Below are 17,477 nucleotides of genomic sequence, written 5' to 3'. Positions count from 1 at the left end.
CATCAAAAATATCACTCCAGGTTTGCTTTTCCCCTCCCCACACATCCTCTGCTAAGTATCCATTTTTGGCCACTGTCAAATTCTAGATTTAATGTGCCACATTTATCTGTGTCAGATTAAAGATATTTATTCAATCTCCTGAAACGTGTCTTCAGCTTCAAAATCAACTGAACAAACGTGTGTCAACCTCCCCCTTATAAAGTTACTGCATATGTGCCTACACCTATAAGGACAGGAATACAAAGTTTGCCTGTGTTACACCATTCACTATTTTACAAACATTAGTATTTTTGATAAAACCTTTTCAATGTTAAATTAGTATTTCTTTACTTGGTGACTAAGGGGAAAAGACGGTGGTGCAGTATCACCATTAGAGGCAACACTCCCTTTCTGCAAGAACTGACAGGGCACAACTCTTTCCGACACATATACTTGACACATCCCCCAATTAGTGCCTTTCAGAATGAGAGCATTCACTGTTCAAGCCTGTCCAAAACTTCACAGACACTGTTAAAGGTGAACAGTGAAGACAGATGAGCGCTTCAAAATTAAAAGCGCAATTTTATCTTGTTGGAGCTTCTCCCATCCTTTCTTCCAATTTCTCTCAGTTGCTGACACAGATTATTCTCCCAGAGCTTGAAGAACAAGAGCATGATAGGAGAAACATCATCTTCACACAAGTACTCTGCCTACTGTGTAGCGGCTAGTTAGAAATGGATTTTAACAGTTTGAGAACCCCTCTTTTTTCTGACCCATCGTGAGTCTTTAGCATCATCTATCTGAAGAACCATATAGGCATGAAAGAGTTTTCCATATCCTCAGCAAAACTTCTAATAGGTATCTCACTATCATCTTCTCCACCTTTCCCAGACAGGTTTTAAAAGGAGGAGAACCAATTGTCAAATGAATCTGAAAAGTGGCTTTCATCTCTGAATTCCTTGCCTCACTTAGGCATTAACCCATGGCTCAGTCTAGGAGAGTGAACATCAACTACTCTAAGATACCCGACTCTCCTCATTCACTTATGAAAATACAGAATCCTAATTAGGTTTGCAAATCTCACATTGAGTCTCATTTAAAAAAAAAAATAGACTAAGTATCATTATGCCTAACTTGCAGCCATTGGCCTCTTTGTTTGGTACTCTGAGCATTCCTTAGAAAGGCAGAATACTTCTATGCTACCAAGAAACATACAGTTACACATCAAATTGTCGAGACTTACCGCTGAAGAGACTGTAGCCTTCGTTCTTCTTTATTTCTAGCTAGCCTTTCTTCTTCTTCATCTGGTCTACTAGAAAAATGAGGGAATGAAAGCATAAGAGGAAGAAAAAAAATTCAGTGCTAGACATCAGTGTTTAGTCATTTAACTGATTTTCAAAAAAGATTTACAGCCTGTCCTCATATACAGACTTCACAACTATGTAAAAATTACACTGCTGAATAAGTATAATCTTGATAAATTTGTAGAACTGCCCTTTCACATATATCATATTCAAATGTTTCATCAGCTGCAGCAACGTGCCATCGAGAGGGCAATTTAAAGCCTCTCAGGAACAGGCTGCAGACTAGATAAACTGTTCCAAAAGCGAGTCTCCTACTCACCATTTTCCCCACGTTCCCCTGCCCTGGTCCCTTTAGGACAAGCTTACTGCACACATACATGCCCTTTAGTCTGCTGTTGCTTCTCAGAAGATTGATGGTGCATGAGCCTTTGATGCCAGAACAATTTATCTTTCCAACAACCATTGCTATTCAATCTCAAGTGGCCCCCAAGAAAGCACTCTGCAAGAACTCTCTTGGCAGTTGCCTTCCCTGATATGGAAGCGAGCAAGGATTTACCCGAGTGCATCAGCTACATGATTCTGGGAAGTGCTAAGCCTCCACAGTATATCTAAGCTGTGTACGTGCAGATATGCTCTACTGAATGTATGCACTAAAGGCACATAACACAGTAAGAGCTGCAGCATGCAACCATTAGGGATGCCATTAGGGGAAGTTTTGTGACCTACACTTGAGAAAGCTCAGCTTCACTGAACCATTAGATACACCATGTAAGAATTGTAAAACTCTAAAGTAAGTGCCAAGGGATATTTATTATTTGTTACTTGTTTCTGACAGAATGAATTCTAGTTCTTAAGAATCAGTGAATGGACACCTGCTGGGCTTCTTCAGGTGCAAAAGTGAATGCACTGTCTGAAGATGTTTGATATGACAAAGTTTAACACACTTGCTAGTAAAGAAAAGGGCAGTTACAGTGCCACACATCTGCAATCACCAGCATGCAATTCAAGCAAGAGTGACATCCAGTGGTTAATTATAGCATGTAAAATGCATTAAGAGATCTGAAATTCACTTAGAGAACAGAACTGAAAATCTAATTCAATTTTTCCATCTGTTTAATCAGGCCATACATGTCTTTGAACATATTTTTCTTTTAAAAACAACCCGGTAATTCAGAATCATTGTAACATTTCATGTACAATTTATCTAGTCCCTCCTCCTTTGTTTCCACCTAAACAATAAGAATTTTTTTTTAAAGCAGCAGGAAAGAGATGCAACAGGTTACCTTTACCAAAAAACAATGTTAGATTCTTTCTTAAAACTAATCAATTTGTCATGTTTGTATGTCCAGGAAGACTAAAAGCTCCCATCCTTGGGAAACCTTCTGTAAACTCTTTTGGACACCCCAGTATCTTATGTCTATGCAACAGTTTCACCTCAGATTTGTTTTGCAAAATAAAAAGCCATCCAATCAATGAAATGCTGGTACTGGATTCAGAACACGTACTTCTTCACTGTAATTAAAAAAAGCACTAAATATCCTCTAATTTCTAGACACTTTGAAGGCATTAAGCTTTTCTTCAAATTCAGAAAGGCTGGAATTAATCAGTTCCATTTTTTATTTTGATAAACTGAAGAAGTTCAAGCAAAAGTGTACTTAGCAGTTTCATGAATGGTTAATATCTCAAGCCCATGTGATCAGACTCTTTAGACATTCAACCACATGATAAAAATAATGAACTAAAACAGTGCATTGATAGTTGTACGATTCCTGCAGCAGGGATGGAGTCAGATGAGCCAGCTACATCACCAGTGTAAGGATTCATGTTCCTAATTACTCCCTGTGTTCGAGGAACTAAGATGTGCTGGCTTCTTAAACATTAAAACTCCTTGGCTTCTGAACTCCCAGAAGGAATGCTGATGGTTCGACGAAACAAGGTTACACCCGAGTTCTTGAAAAGTCAATTAAACAGATCTAATGCTACACTTCTGCAAGTTTTCCTTCTCCTATTTCCTTCATGCTTCAAAATATATATATTTTGTGGAAAAAGGAGACCCCAAAACTGAAGAAGCAGAAAGCAAAAGGATTCCTGCTGAGAATCAGTGGGTTTACCACCAGTAATACCTCAGGCTTCGATGTAATAATAATTTCTGAATCCTCTCGAAATAAGCTGAACCCCACTCTGACGAGATTTTTAAATCCTCTAAGTATCAGAAGATTAAGCATGGCACCTTTCGAATCCTGGCAGAACAAGACTCTCAACTAACGCTCTGTTTTTAGCATTACATGTTACAGAACTGACTGATTACTTAGCTACTAAAACTGAAATCTGGCACAATTCTTTTTTCCACAGGAATCGAGCCAGATTTGTTGGCACGTCAGCCACAGGGACCTACTCAGGCCTTCTGTGGGGCAGTTGGCAAACCTCATATAAAATCCAGAAACATTTTATATGGCTCCAGGGCTTATCAGCGCAGGGCTACAGAGTTATCTGCTTTCCCACTAGCACAGATTTGGTAGACCAGTCTGCCAACAGAACAGGTACATGCATCTCCCACTGGGAAAAGAGAAGGGAATGACATGTCGTTTAAAATTATTTTCCCATTTCTTGAAAGTCACAGATACAGCATATTCTGCTGGCTTGAAGGCCAGCACTAAACGCTGCACAACTGCATTACACTCTAAAAAGTCTCAAGAGCAATGAACTACAGTCACTTGGAACACTATGGAAATTATTTCAGATAAAGAAAGAAGGTCCATGTTTTGTTCATACGAGAAGTACTGAAGGACAAAAGGAACAGAGCTAGCTGTAACTGCACTGCTCTGAAACCTGAGCTCTAAAACTTCAGTACCGAAAGGGAGCATATTGTGCTGTCTGAATAAATACAGCTTTCCAGCTGTTTCAGTAGACAATAAGCAATGTTAACTTCAGATGGCAGCACTGATTTACTTATTTTATCTGCCCATCAACTATTTCGTTCCTTTTGAAGGCCAACTAAAGAATTAAGCCAGCAGAAGAGAAAAGTTTTTTCAAGTCCAAGATCTAAGGGACACTTGATTTTTGCAGAAAAAAGTATCATCTTACATCTACAGTATTTGGTTGAATTGGCAAAGACAGCTCATCACTTAGATACTGACCAATTGCTGGAACCTGGAGCAAACTCTGAAGCATGGATACTAAATGCTGTGGGACATTGTTACTCATTAAATGTCTCCCTCGTCCCAGCCCCTTTCTGCTTTACCACAAGCTTTGCTTGAAATAGATTATTTGTTCTGTTATCACGAGAAGCAAGTATTTATTTGGCCATCCAAATATTTCATGTGCAGTTTTAGTAAGGAATTGTATATTGCCTGGAGACAAAGTAATATATAAACATAAAGCAATAGCCTACTTTAAAAACACATATGGGGTGCTAGCACTAATAATAGCATCACTTCCAGTGTCACATTGCCTCCGGCTAAACACATCATTTTCTGCTGTCTTTTCCAAACAACCAAAAAGTGACCAGCAAGACTTCACTGCCAAATTACAAGATTCTTAGTATATTGGAGTAAAAGTTGTAGACAGGCAGGTAGGTTGGGAAGACCAGCAAGCAAAGTTAGTAAAAGGAAACAAATGTATGTATTTACCTCCTGGAATGCCGCCTTCTGCAGTAACAACAGTAACAGCAACAGACTGCTATGGACACCAGAATGAGTCCAGCTGCTACAGCTATGGCAATAATTAAAGCCTCAAAGTTTACTGAAAAACATGAATACATTCAGCTTGTTAGACTTCAGCATTAACACTTTTGTCTTCTGTATAACTCTTCCCTCTCTTCCCAAGGATTTTTTTCAGTTCTGTATGCAGCAATTGAAAACACAACTCCACAACTACCCAAGTTAAAACACAGCATACCACGTTATGATTTTGCCACTCCAGGTGATCAACAATGAATAAACATTAAATAAAACTGCTCTTTACATATAGAACAATTTTTAATAATTGTTCTGTAATACTTTATAAATATTCATCTTCTGGTGTGACTCCACAGTTCTGTCCCCCCCAATCACTCCCTCAGCCAATATACAGTATCAATGAAAGTCATAGATACAGCATTAGTATACAATACACATTACAGAAAGCAGTTAGAGAAAGAGCACAATGTAATAAGACGACAATGTTAGCCAGTATAACCGGTTATCACTCCTCCCCAACTCAGCTTTTCCTGGCATCACACAATTACAATTGTAAGGGAGAAGAGGATCTAAAGAAGCTCAGCATAAAATTAACACTCCCTGAGTCATCTTCTACATCCAAAGAGTGATCAGAACATACAGGGGGAATGTGTGTACGTGTGTGCGCATGTGTGTCTTATGATTTTAACAGTATATGCAATCATAACTACGGCTGGTCTAAACTGGGATAGGACCGCACTCATTTAAGAAAAAAAAAAAAAAAAAAAAAATCAGAAACATGATGTCCTGGAAAAGAATGGGCCCCAAGAAGAAAGTAGAAGGATGATATAATCAAAGCAGTGAATACAACTTTGGGGAGCTATTTTAAAGGACATAACACAGGACAAAATGAAATTACTCAGCAAAGCTGCAGCAGTAGAAATACCCTCCCAATACACACACAATCTTTCTATTTTAAAGTATGAGTGTGTGGGGGGGGGAAGTTGGCTCTTCTCACACCTAAATCTCTCCCATCTCTGCTAAGATTCAGCAGCTTCATGCTGCTACAGCAACACAAAGTAGGTGCACATGTGTTTTTGTCATCATCAAGTGATGAGCCAGTCAAATTTAGCAAATTAAGTTCAGAGGGTCTGTCCTCTCTGATAACATGCATAAGCCAAAGAGTTAAACTCTGTTACTTCAGTACTGATTCTGTACAACTCCCATCTGGCTAAGGCATATCTTTCACAGATCTTGTCAAAGATCAGATCCCAGCCTTGAAGGTATTGCAATGGAAATATCTACCACCTTTCTGGTTACTTTCTTTCACTGAAGAAATCACATTGAAACACAGCATGAAGCTCGAAGAGCATTTTGTTACACATTCCCAGTTTTGTCCTCCAGCTACTAAGTGTTGATCTGCATCCTTCTATTAAATTAAAAAAAAAAAAGAAAACACTTTGAAAACTTGCCTTTTCTCATTAGTGATGTATTAAGCAAGCATCCTCTCAATATTCTTTTTCATAAACTGTTTATGCTCTTTAAGGTGCTCTGTGAAGCATTCTTCTAGCCCTTAAACCACATTTTGTGGTCCTGCCTGACCCCCCGTTTCTTAACATTTTTTTAAAAATATTAAAACCAGCGCTGTGCAAACTATTCAAGTATTTATCTTAATAGTTTTGCATAAGAGAAAGATATGTTCCCATTTCTGTTCACGAACTAAAATTTGTAGCATTAACACCCTTTTTATCATGTCACACTAGGAACTCAGCTGTTTATTCACCTAACCCAAGATGTCTCATTCAATAATTCAGCTTTAGAAATTCTGCATTCCACTAAAACTTCATAACTTTTTCATGTACAACTATTTTATTGGCCCCACCAATAAGCCCATCATCAATTAAAATTACTGAGCTTTATTGTTATTATGTGGTATGAGACAACATGCAGTCAAATCAACTGGCATATCATTTTATAAATGATAAACAAATTATTAAAATGTTAATTTCTAATATGTCATATTCCATAAAAAATTGTATCTGAGAGCCAATCACATTTTTTAATTTCAACAGCTGCAATATCCACCTTCGTTTTTGCCAACACTGAGCCAAGAACTGCCACTTCATTTTATTTTCAGCAAAGAAAAGCAAGAACACCATTCACAGGCTAATTAGTTTCCTGCTGTATTTGAAGTGGACAAACCTCAATGAGACTGTGTATCCCTATGGGATGCTGCTATATGGAATTTGTAAAAGCTATCAAGGAAATACTTTCTTTTTTAAAAAAAAAAAAACTTTTAGGATTTCTACTGCGAATGTGCTCCATTAAAAAGTTTTCATCCTGTTTTAAGCTACACTCAATCTAGAAATACAAATCGTACTTAAGCTAGAAGTCATTTCTACAGCAGCAACACCTGAAATAAATTTTTAAGAGCTCCTCTGGTATCAGCAGATTAACAGTAATCATTACTTTGCAGAAGGACACAGTGTGAGGTTCTTTCAGAAAGAAAATTTTCTTAACAGTTCACAGTAACAGCATTTACTATGAAATCGAAAGCTAACTTCCTTAAAAATGTACCTTTTCAGTGAAATGACAATTTCTATTTTTTTATAGCTCTAAAAACTAAAAATCTAATCATAAAAGTTTTCTCTTACAACAATAAAGCATGGGGAACTTCTGCTAAGAGCAAAGAGCTGGTAAAGTCTTCCTGTACTTTCTAATCTAGTCCCATGCTTTGCAGGGATTATATGAAGCAGTAGCTTTCATAAACTTGGCATGCTCCATTTTAACAGCAATTTTTTTTTAAACCTCCACTACCCTTATACAAGACTACTGCAGAAGCTCACTACTCTGAGTGCTACATGTTTCTTCTAATTTCCAGCTATCATAGTCATTCACAGTTCATTCCCACTTGTTTTTGTCTTTTAGTATCCTGCTCTTTATGCAAAAATACATAGAAAGCTGCATGCCTTTGCTTTGCTGGAGTAAAGCCACACTCAATCTTTTTCATATGACAGGCTTTCTAATGTCTTGTTTGTTCTCTGCCCCTATCTAGGCTGAATTTATAATTGGACACAGTATTCCAGAAATAGCTCCAAGGAAGATTTTACCCCAATGGCTGTACATGCATTGCGCTGTATTTTGCAATATGAAATGCAAAGCAAAAGGAAATCTAAGAACACTGAAATGATGCAGTACCTGATCTACAGAGCCACTCCACACTTTTTAAACTTAACTGCATTGCCTTCAGCACCCACAGAGCACATTGCTTTTTCAGTGGCTTAGGCAAAAACAGCATTCAAGAATTCTCCGATGACTCCATTCCTGTGGTATCAGTTCACTGCTGTCACCACAGCAGACTGTAAAAACTGGGGAGCCAGCCAGGTATTAGAAGTATGCACACATCATACAATATCTTAAGAAATTAAAAAGGTAAGAATGGCCACTCTTCAGCAACAAGGTGCTGACCTTACTGAGTATCAGAAATATGGTTTAAGAAATAGGCGAAACCTGTGCAATCACATACAACACACGGAACGTTTTAACATCGGTGATTCCCAAAGTCTGGATCTCAGCTGATCAGAAGAACTCTATCAAATAGTAAGTGTCTTAAAGCCATTGGTCCAGTCTAACTATAGTAGTTGTTTATAAAGAACCCTTTCCAATGACTGTGTTTCATTAGTCCAGAAGCTTCAGGATCATGGTTCCAAATCATAACCACTACTTTTCCCCTCAAACTAAATTCTCAGGAAAAGGCAGTAGTAAAGTAGCCTTACTTTAGTCTGTGTGTACTGATACATACATATATCTACAGCAAAACTAAAATTAGTACCTACCCCAGCAAACACCCCATCGAGCATTTGAGAGCGAACATAAGGAAGATGGCGGAAGAATGCTTCTTACGGGATAGTCGACACAAGTGTTGTTTGTGTAACACCACAGGCACTGTGCAAGAAGAAAAAATTATATCTTCAGAAAACAGTTTAAAATTTAGTACTACAATATAGCCCCCTCCAATAGACAGAATTCTTAAGTAACTACAGTACTGTGTTGATACTGCTTTGTAGGATGGAACTACAGAAGTTCTGGTACAATTTCTAAGCAGGCACAAATTGAATTTCATATTTATAGGTCATAAAAGTAATAAATATTTACTAACTAGTCTGAAAAAGCTATTGGGACATATCGAGGCACTTGTACATTTAAGGATAAAATAGCTTTGGGTTAAGAATTACTGAAATTAACAAGAATTACAGAACAAGAAAGCAAACTGATCAAACTTCTTCAAAAGTGTAAAATATCCAATACAGTTGAGGAATATAAATATTTAGGAATCTTACTTCGGTTCTATCATTTGACCACCAGCAGAAAGAAAACAATAAAGAACCTTTACAATTCTGCAGCAAATTTGCTGCAAAGTAATAAAAGACATAGCCTTGTCCATTTGTGCTGTAAAATACATTGGATATATTAATTGTGCACATCTACATACATAAGACATTTAAAGTTAAAAAAAATCCAAGTATATCATAATACAGAATCAGCATAACCTTTCTGCTTTTTATGTCATCACTAAATGTCAAACTTAGTTTTGTTTTCGATCTGATAAAGTAGTTTCATTCAAAATTTCTTTACCACACAACTCAACCAGTAAAGAAGTTTTGTATGATGGTAACAGGAACCCTTGACAGAATAGGTTATTTTTTAAGATTCATTATAGAAAGATCTCATCTAGGAACTATGTGTTATCTTACAATACTATCAGGAACATAACTCTAAGCAACAGCAATAAATTGTACAAAGTTGGTAACTTGCTCTAAAGTGTTAGAAAGCATTAAATACAAAGGAAACTCTTTGTACTAGATTCTGCACTCTTGAAACAAGTGAAGAGATGAGAATAATTCACTCACATAACTGATAGACTGTATGAGTCACAAATATTTCCACAAAGACACTTCAGCAAAAACAATTGAGAGTTAGAACAATCTTTGAACAAAAATTATTCCCCTAAGATTTAATGTTAATCAAGGATGTTAGATGAGAATACACTTTTTTTTTTGCTCAGTTATTTAATAATAAAAATCATCCGTTCAAAAATAATTAGACCAACACAGGCTAGACTAAAAATCCTTGTGAAACTTGACTAGAACGCAAAACTGACCTTGTTTTGAGCACGAGACTAGACTAGATGACCTCCTGATATCTCTTCTAACCTGAACGATTCTAGACTGCTGGTGACGACCAGGAGCACAAAAAGGTCAACTGTACCACTCTGACAGAAACTACTTCAAGTAATCATTAAAAACGTTTCTAGCCTCAAGGGCAGTAGCTGATATAGTAATTGATCAGTGCAAAGACTAAAGTAAGAGAAAAATCTTTCAACTGACTTATTCCTAATACTAAAAATAGAGCAACTTCTCAAAACAGAGTTATAAAAAAACAGCCTAAACACATGAGGGTGAAACACTCCTTTAACTGGAATCCTCAAACATATAACCTATAAATGCAGATTGAAAATATTTTGTTTTATTTAGAGGTAAATCACATAACCTTTGCACAATATGCTCCAAGTTCATACCGTGATGGATATCACTAGCCTTATTTTAGTAGACTCTCACATACATAATGAAGTACAACATTATGACCTCAGTCTATGCTCATAGGGATAAGTTTGCAGTATTAAAAGAAATAGGATAGTAATCACGAACACAAAATACTACATTACAACATGCAAGTGACTTATCCCAATCTCTCTCAAAAAAATTTATATTCCATGTATTTGTTAGTAGAACAAAGATAGGAATGACAAAAATCCATAGCTAAGGGAAAGATGTACTTGTCATTAAAAATGAGACTTTGGAAAACTCTGGAACACCGAGACTCTACACACACACGTAGGTTTTATGTGTAATCTTACTCAGTAATTATTGTTACACCCTTAAGTGGTCTTGTTTGCAATATGATAACTTAAAAGATAAATAAATAAAAAGCAACAGTATGTTTATCTATAAAAAAAAGAAAGCATGCAGAACTTCTTGATAAAAACAAGAGAAAACACAGATACTCAGCAACTCTAAAGACCAACCCAATTTTAATCAGGATAGAATTAGAATTCACCTTGCTCAGATTTTTTTCTATTTGACTGAACTAAACAACACATTTTAGGGTTTATTTTTTATTGTTTTTATCTATTCACCAAAAGTTTATTTTATCTGCTGCTGCCATCTATATTGTCTCCAACACAAGAAACTGAATTTTTCTACTGAAGCAATTAAAAGATTTCAGCAATCCTATGCTTTTGTTTTGCTCATACAAATGCTAATGGCTTTGTTCTGTAGCCTTTTTTTAATATATGTTTGAATTGGTTGAATCAAGTCTAAACTCATCTCCTCAAGGTCAACACTGACAATATTGCAGAGGTTTCACTGAATCATCCATCATTCTGTCATCAAAACAAGTCTGGATGCTGTTGATGGTTTGACAGACTCTGAAAATGATGTATCTATAACTCTTTGTGCCTTCAGCACGCAAACATATCCAAAGGATTTTTCTCTCACAAGGTGAACATACAGTTGCCAGGTTAACAAAATTTGTATTTGCGTATCTGCTAATATGCTAGTCTCAGACCTTACAGGCAACACCAGCCCCTACCTAAATCAAAATTTCTATAGAAACTGCCCATACAGTCACATCAGAGATAGTAATGAATATTCATTATTTAATGAGACATAGTTTCCATTTCCTATGTTATATTTCAGAAGATGAAAAGAGTTCTTTTAAAAATGCCGTAATTATGATAGAGGTCTAAGAGCACACTATAAACAACCATCAGTACAAGGCAATTAATATTTTTCCTTTTAAAAAGGCCAAGAGATGTCTAACAAATACACAAGCATAAATTGCTAAACTTCGAAATTTCTCAATTTTCCCTAGTGAAAAATCTTTACATTAACTTTAAATTACAAAAGACCCCTGAAATATTTCTTTGCACTGACATCTGAAGTTAGAATTAGAGACAAGCACACACTTCTCCCTCTTGCTTTTATTGTGGGAGTTTTCTTCTACATTGCAGAGAATTTGCAAGAGAGAGACAGCTTTTGGGTAGTTATCGCTACCCTCATTGTGCAGCTACAAATGTTTTGAGCAAAGGACAGAGAACCAAGTCCAACTGAAGTCCAAATAAACACCTACCTTAACTGCAGTCTCACTGGAAACCAAGACACTTAGCTACAGAATTAGTGATCTAGCCTCATAAGCGCTTAAGTTTACGGTCAGATGTAGCCAAAGGAGAAGCAGATACATCTGAACACCTACAGAGCATGATCCAGTCTGCCTCAGTTAAATGCATTGCTAAAGGCATCTCTAGAGAAAGGCATCTGTAATTTACTTAAATTCATGTTCTAGCTCCTCTGTTCAGAATATAAGAAATTTAAGGCATTTCATTCACAAAAGTTTCAGTTTATCTAGGCTTCCTGTTAGATGGAAACCTAACTGTGCGCTGCTGGCAAAAGGAGGACAGGAGTCTAAACTAGTAATAACATCAGCTTTCTCACTTGCGCTGTGAAAGCACTGAGCATTTATTCACTGAAACTGGAAGCCTATATTTGACATGGTCAGTCCTCTCCAGACAAAGCAGAGAAATACCCCAATACCTCCATGGACCAAATCATGGAGCACCCCAGGAGAGTGACAGCACATTGTCACAGAGTGAGAAAAAGGAGGAGGAGGACATCAGCAGACCCTCACATTTTAACTATTTAAATAAAAATAGAGACTAGAACCGATTGATCTTGATTTCTTCCTATTAAGGGTAGTTTGACTAGATTCACCATTTAAAAAAACCAACAACTTGCTTTGCATTGACCACATTACTAAAGAACAGCTTTAAATATTTACACTACTTTGCTGATCCTTTGGCTCCCTCTAAGTTTATTTTGTTTAACTATGATTTTTATATAGTATAACACTTCAACACTATCTTATTAAATGGAAATTCACCAAGTTTTCATCAGTCAAAAAAAGATGTCAAAAATCTTACCGAGACATTTTTTAGACATTCTTCACAGGACTTCTGGGAAAACTCTGAACATGCTAGGAAAACAAAACACACACATATATCATTTATTTTTACTCAGTAACTTCAAACACTTAACACAACACTTAAATTAGTGGTTTTTCTTCTTTTAGATACATACCTGTAAGCTTACCTGTGTTTATAAAAGTAATGTCAAACACTTAACACCAATATTAAAATTAGCCTTTTTTCTTCTTTTAGGTACATACCCATAATCTTACCTGTTGTTAAGAATCAAAACTGTTGCTCTCTGCAATGTAAGTAATGAAAGTAATGAAAGTTCAAGACTTCCATTTGTAGGAGAACTGTAACAAACAAAGAGACACCTAGCACTTAGGTTCAACCTCCAGAAAAGTTAGGGAAAGAATTTAAACCTAGATATAACTTCAATTTGAAAAGGAAACTCAGGAAAAAAAGCTCAGGATTGCTCTCTCTAAGATTAACACGTGAGATATAGCCTGAGAGCATCAAGAAAAGCCAAGTGATATAGGAGTTAATCCATGTTTTACTTGGATTAAAAAAAAAAAAAAAACAAAAAAACCACTACCAATGTTCACATTGCCTGAGGATTCCAGCCAATAGCGGTAACTTTCATTTAGATGTATGGAATGCATCTTAAGAGGTGAAAATACCTTTGAATCAGGAATCCAATTCTACTTTTAATGAAAAACAGTGCATTAATCATAAGCAGTTATCAGCTTAGGCTAATTTTTTGGCAGGCTTTGAGATGGCTACATATTTCAATATTTGCTTTTTGTAGTTCAGTATTCTGCCTTTCTGATTCTAATTCTTAACATAAAACCCATTCTAAGCACCACTATGGTTAACCTTAATACATCTGTACACTTACTGGTTTACATAGCACCAATCAGCACGTAACTGAGAAACAGCTTAAGACCATACATCAATTTGTGGAGAGGAAAAAAAAAAAAAGCAGGGGGACAAAATTCTAAAACAGTTCTCAATTTAATCTCAAAACATGTCAAATAGGATTATTTCCACTTGGACAAGGATGTACCATATTTACAATTAAAGATATGAAACTTCTAAACCAACCAGCTTCCTAAACATCAATTAGAGAAGTACTGTCAGAAACATGCAAGTATACCAAGGACTTTTAAAATATTTAGTTTAAGTTATATTTTAAGTAACTGAACCATCCACAGTAAAAAGAAGCAATCTAACATTCATTAAATCCCTATCAAATGAGGAAGTTTCACAAGCTTTTCACACTATTTTAACTGCCTTCTTACTGAAAAAAGTATAGCAGACAACCTGTAACAGCAAGTACCTGAAAGACTGGGGCTTAAATTATATAAAATAAAATTAGACTTCTATTATTTCTTTAGGTTTATAATAGAAGAGCACCATACAGCATTTCTTAATGAAAAATATTTTAAAATACATAATTATAACATATACCTCAAATCAATCTCATACCCCTCACAGAACGCTTCAGTAAGATTTACTGGCACACCAACCACTGCTTTACTGTGTGGTGTTGTTAAACTGACCAGGGGAGGATTTAGATCTGCCATTGACCTGGATTAATACTGGCCTAAAGATCTTTAGGTACTGCTGCATGAAGTGTAACATTAGCATGAGTAACTGGAAAAAATATTTGGATTTGTACATTTCCCTGGGTCACTCAGCTTCCAAAGAGACACAAGTATCCCCAGTTACGGCATTCTCTCCAAGAGCAGAGGATAGAACAAAACATCTCTTGAGCAGAAAAAGAAAACAAACCTAGCCCCTCCAACTCCTCTTATTAAAGCAGTATGGTTACCAATATATTACACCAAAACAAACTTTAACATTTTTTGATTCAGATAGATACTAAGTCGACAGTCTCCCTCTAATATTTCAAGAGACTGTAGTACTGTAGGGAAAAAATGTAAGTCACAGTACCACTATGTTGCATTCATGTTGTATTTCAAATGATACTTGTGAAACATGATGACCCCTTCCTATATGTTGATGTAAAACATCAGTTTCAACCATCCAATTACAATAGACAAAACATATTAGAACAAGAAATCATTTCTCCATGCTAAGCGTGAGCTTTGTTTACTGAACAGTGGGAGCATTATTCTGATAAGGGGTATAATTTTCACCAAAATAGTTGTATCAATACAAGACCTTATGCAGAGCCAGTTGTAATTGCACAACAATTCTATTCTCACAAGAAGAAAGGAAAAAGCTGTTATTGTTCATGGACTTCTTTTTAACCACTAGAATTTTACTAATCATTTGTAAGCCACTACTTGTATTCAACTTCTAGGATACCTATTCATGGACCAGGGTAATGCTGCACAACTACAGAATGAAGTCTCTTCCTCCCCAAAATACAGGTAAAATAGTATGTACAATAACACTATTTTGTTTAAAAACAGCTTTTGCTCCTTCCCCAAATGTTTTTCGGCATGAAGGTAGCCTATACAGTGATTTTTTTTTTTAGGAAGCTGGGACTCTAAAACATCTTCTCAGTCAGCATACACTAAAGACTACTATTCGACCTTAAGATTAGTGACATGTTTTGTTTGGTCTTACTGTTCTACTGAAAAAAAAGACGACAAAAAAAAACCCATCCACACAAAAAAAAACCCACAAAACATGACCACTCAAATAGTCAGGAACCTTTCAACACCTACACTAAGTATATTTATTGCTAGTTCATATTAAATTGTTCTCTGCCCACATTCTCAAGGCAACACTGTTCTTTAGCATAAGCAGTTTTTCCCTCCTAACGGTATACTTAAAGTGCACGTATTCCCTCTCAGCCTTTGCTTTGCTCCAGTAAATAAGCCGTGCTCTTCTAGGTCTTTTCTCAAACACAGAAAGATGCCACCTTTGCAGCTCTACTTTGTGGCAGTCCAACTTTGTTGAACGTACAAAATATTTAACAGTCTGCCACGCAAAGTTCTGAGATCTGCATAATAGCAATAAAACTTCCTTCTTTCTTTTCACAAGAGCGTCACTTTGGCAACTCACAGGCATCTGATAATTGTTAGGTGTATCTCCCTACTTTTTTCCAACTCAGATTACATCCAACTTGGTGTAATGAGCAAACTCCTAAATTAAACGATAAAAATATTTGAAGAGTTCATTCCTAGGGAATCCTTAAGCAACTCCACTACTTTCACCCAACCCAAGTTTTCCCTCAAACCAAACTCTTTAGTTTGGCTTGTGTTTCTCAGAGCCATTAGAGACTGACAGCCTGCAGTTATTAGCAGGGCAGGCTTTTGTTCTGCCCTCTCTAATAGCTGAGCAGCACAGGTGCTTCCCTCTCTCTTCTGTCTGCAGTCAGTTGTGCATAGACACTTCCTTTTCAAGTATAGGCCTTTCTGTAAAACAAATGAAACGCCTCAAATTGAATTCTGAAAACATGACAAGGTCCACTGAGATACCTTTAAGTAATGAAAACAAACCTTACTGGTCACATCTGTTAACAGCAACCAAATCTGGGGGAGAGCATTATCAACCGCTTTCCATGAGCTCCTAGGATATAAACGATGCAAACGAGATGGCAAGAGCACCTGAGCTGGCTTCTCACCCCCAGCCAAATTCCTCTTTACCAGAGGGAGGAAAAAAAAATAGGCGATTGTTTCCTTGCAGCAAAACTCCTGAAAACCCCACTGCAAGCCCCAGCGCCCCCATCCCCTCATTCCCTCGGGAGCTGAGGACGACACCTGCCCGGGCACCCGCGGCGGGGCCCAGCCGAGCAGGAGGCGGCGCGAGGGCTGCTCCCTCCCGCACCCGCCCGGGAGGGCAGGGCCGGGGGAGCAAGGCGAGCCCCAGCCCAGGCGCCTCCCCAACGGCGCGTCCGCAGGGAGGAGCGGCGAGACCCCGCGGCGAGCGGCGACCTGCCCCGCCCGCTCCCGCCGCGGCCCCACTCGGGGCGAGCTGCCTCGGGGGGCTTGGGGAACCGCGCTGCCCCGCGGCTCCCCCCAGGCCGCGCCGGCTGCCCGCCCCTCCTTACCCTGCGCCGGCGCCGCCGTGGCGGCGAGCTGGGCCAGCCCCATCCCGGCGCGGCCCCACAGCAGCGCCAAGCCCTGCAGCCACAGCGCCCACAGCCGCAGCGCCTCCATCGCGGCGGCCGCGCTCGCCTCGGCGGCAACAGCCCCGCGCGCAGCCGGAAGCGCCGGCGCGCGCAGGCGCCACCGGCCGCTGGCGGGAGGGGAGGGGAGGGGGAGGGGGAGGGGGAGGGGGAGGGGGAGGGGGAGGGGGAGGGGGCGGGGGCGGCAGCGGCAGCGCGGCTTGCCGAGGGCGGGCGGCGCTGGGGGGATGCCGGGTGGATCACGGCTGTTGTCACCTCTGCTGTCACCTCTGCCGTCCTTTCTCTCCTCTGCCAATGAACTGATTATTCACCAGGCCTCTCTTTTGTCCGCTTTGTGATTCTTGTGATTTACCCCTCTTTTTCCCCTGCTTCGCTGTGTGAACTCCTGCGGCCGCTGCGGGGGTCTG

At 38.4% G+C, this 17,477-nt stretch overlaps 1 protein-coding gene across 3 annotated transcripts in view; it reads right to left on the bottom strand.

Annotated features, from left to right (window-relative positions):
* Positions 1–17,190, bottom strand: part of LOC112982380 (pituitary tumor-transforming gene 1 protein-interacting protein-like) — a 31,909-nt gene extending 14,719 nt beyond the window's left edge. Inside the window, exons 1-5 of one of the 3 annotated variants that reach the window (XM_026098731.2) lie at positions 16,993–17,190; positions 12,978–13,030; positions 8,776–8,884; positions 4,913–5,024; positions 1,223–1,291 (exon numbers count right to left, since the gene is read on the bottom strand). In XM_026098731.2, coding sequence (XP_025954516.2) covers positions 1,223–1,291; positions 4,913–5,024; positions 8,776–8,884; positions 12,978–13,030; positions 16,993–17,101 — 452 coding nt within the window. In that variant the 5' untranslated portion in view covers positions 17,102–17,190. Of the gene's footprint in view, positions 1–1,222; positions 1,292–4,912; positions 5,025–8,775; positions 8,885–12,977; positions 13,031–16,446; positions 16,694–16,992 lie in introns of those variants that run through there. The other 2 variants (XM_064506046.1, XM_064506047.1) reach the window with 2 other exon arrangements.
* Positions 17,191–17,477: the final 287 nt, after the last annotated feature.

Source organism: Dromaius novaehollandiae, chromosome 2 (assembly GCF_036370855.1).
Source record: "Dromaius novaehollandiae isolate bDroNov1 chromosome 2, bDroNov1.hap1, whole genome shotgun sequence".
NCBI lineage: Eukaryota > Metazoa > Chordata > Aves > Casuariiformes > Dromaiidae > Dromaius > Dromaius novaehollandiae.
This window is presented reverse-complemented; position numbering and strand designations above follow the sequence as displayed.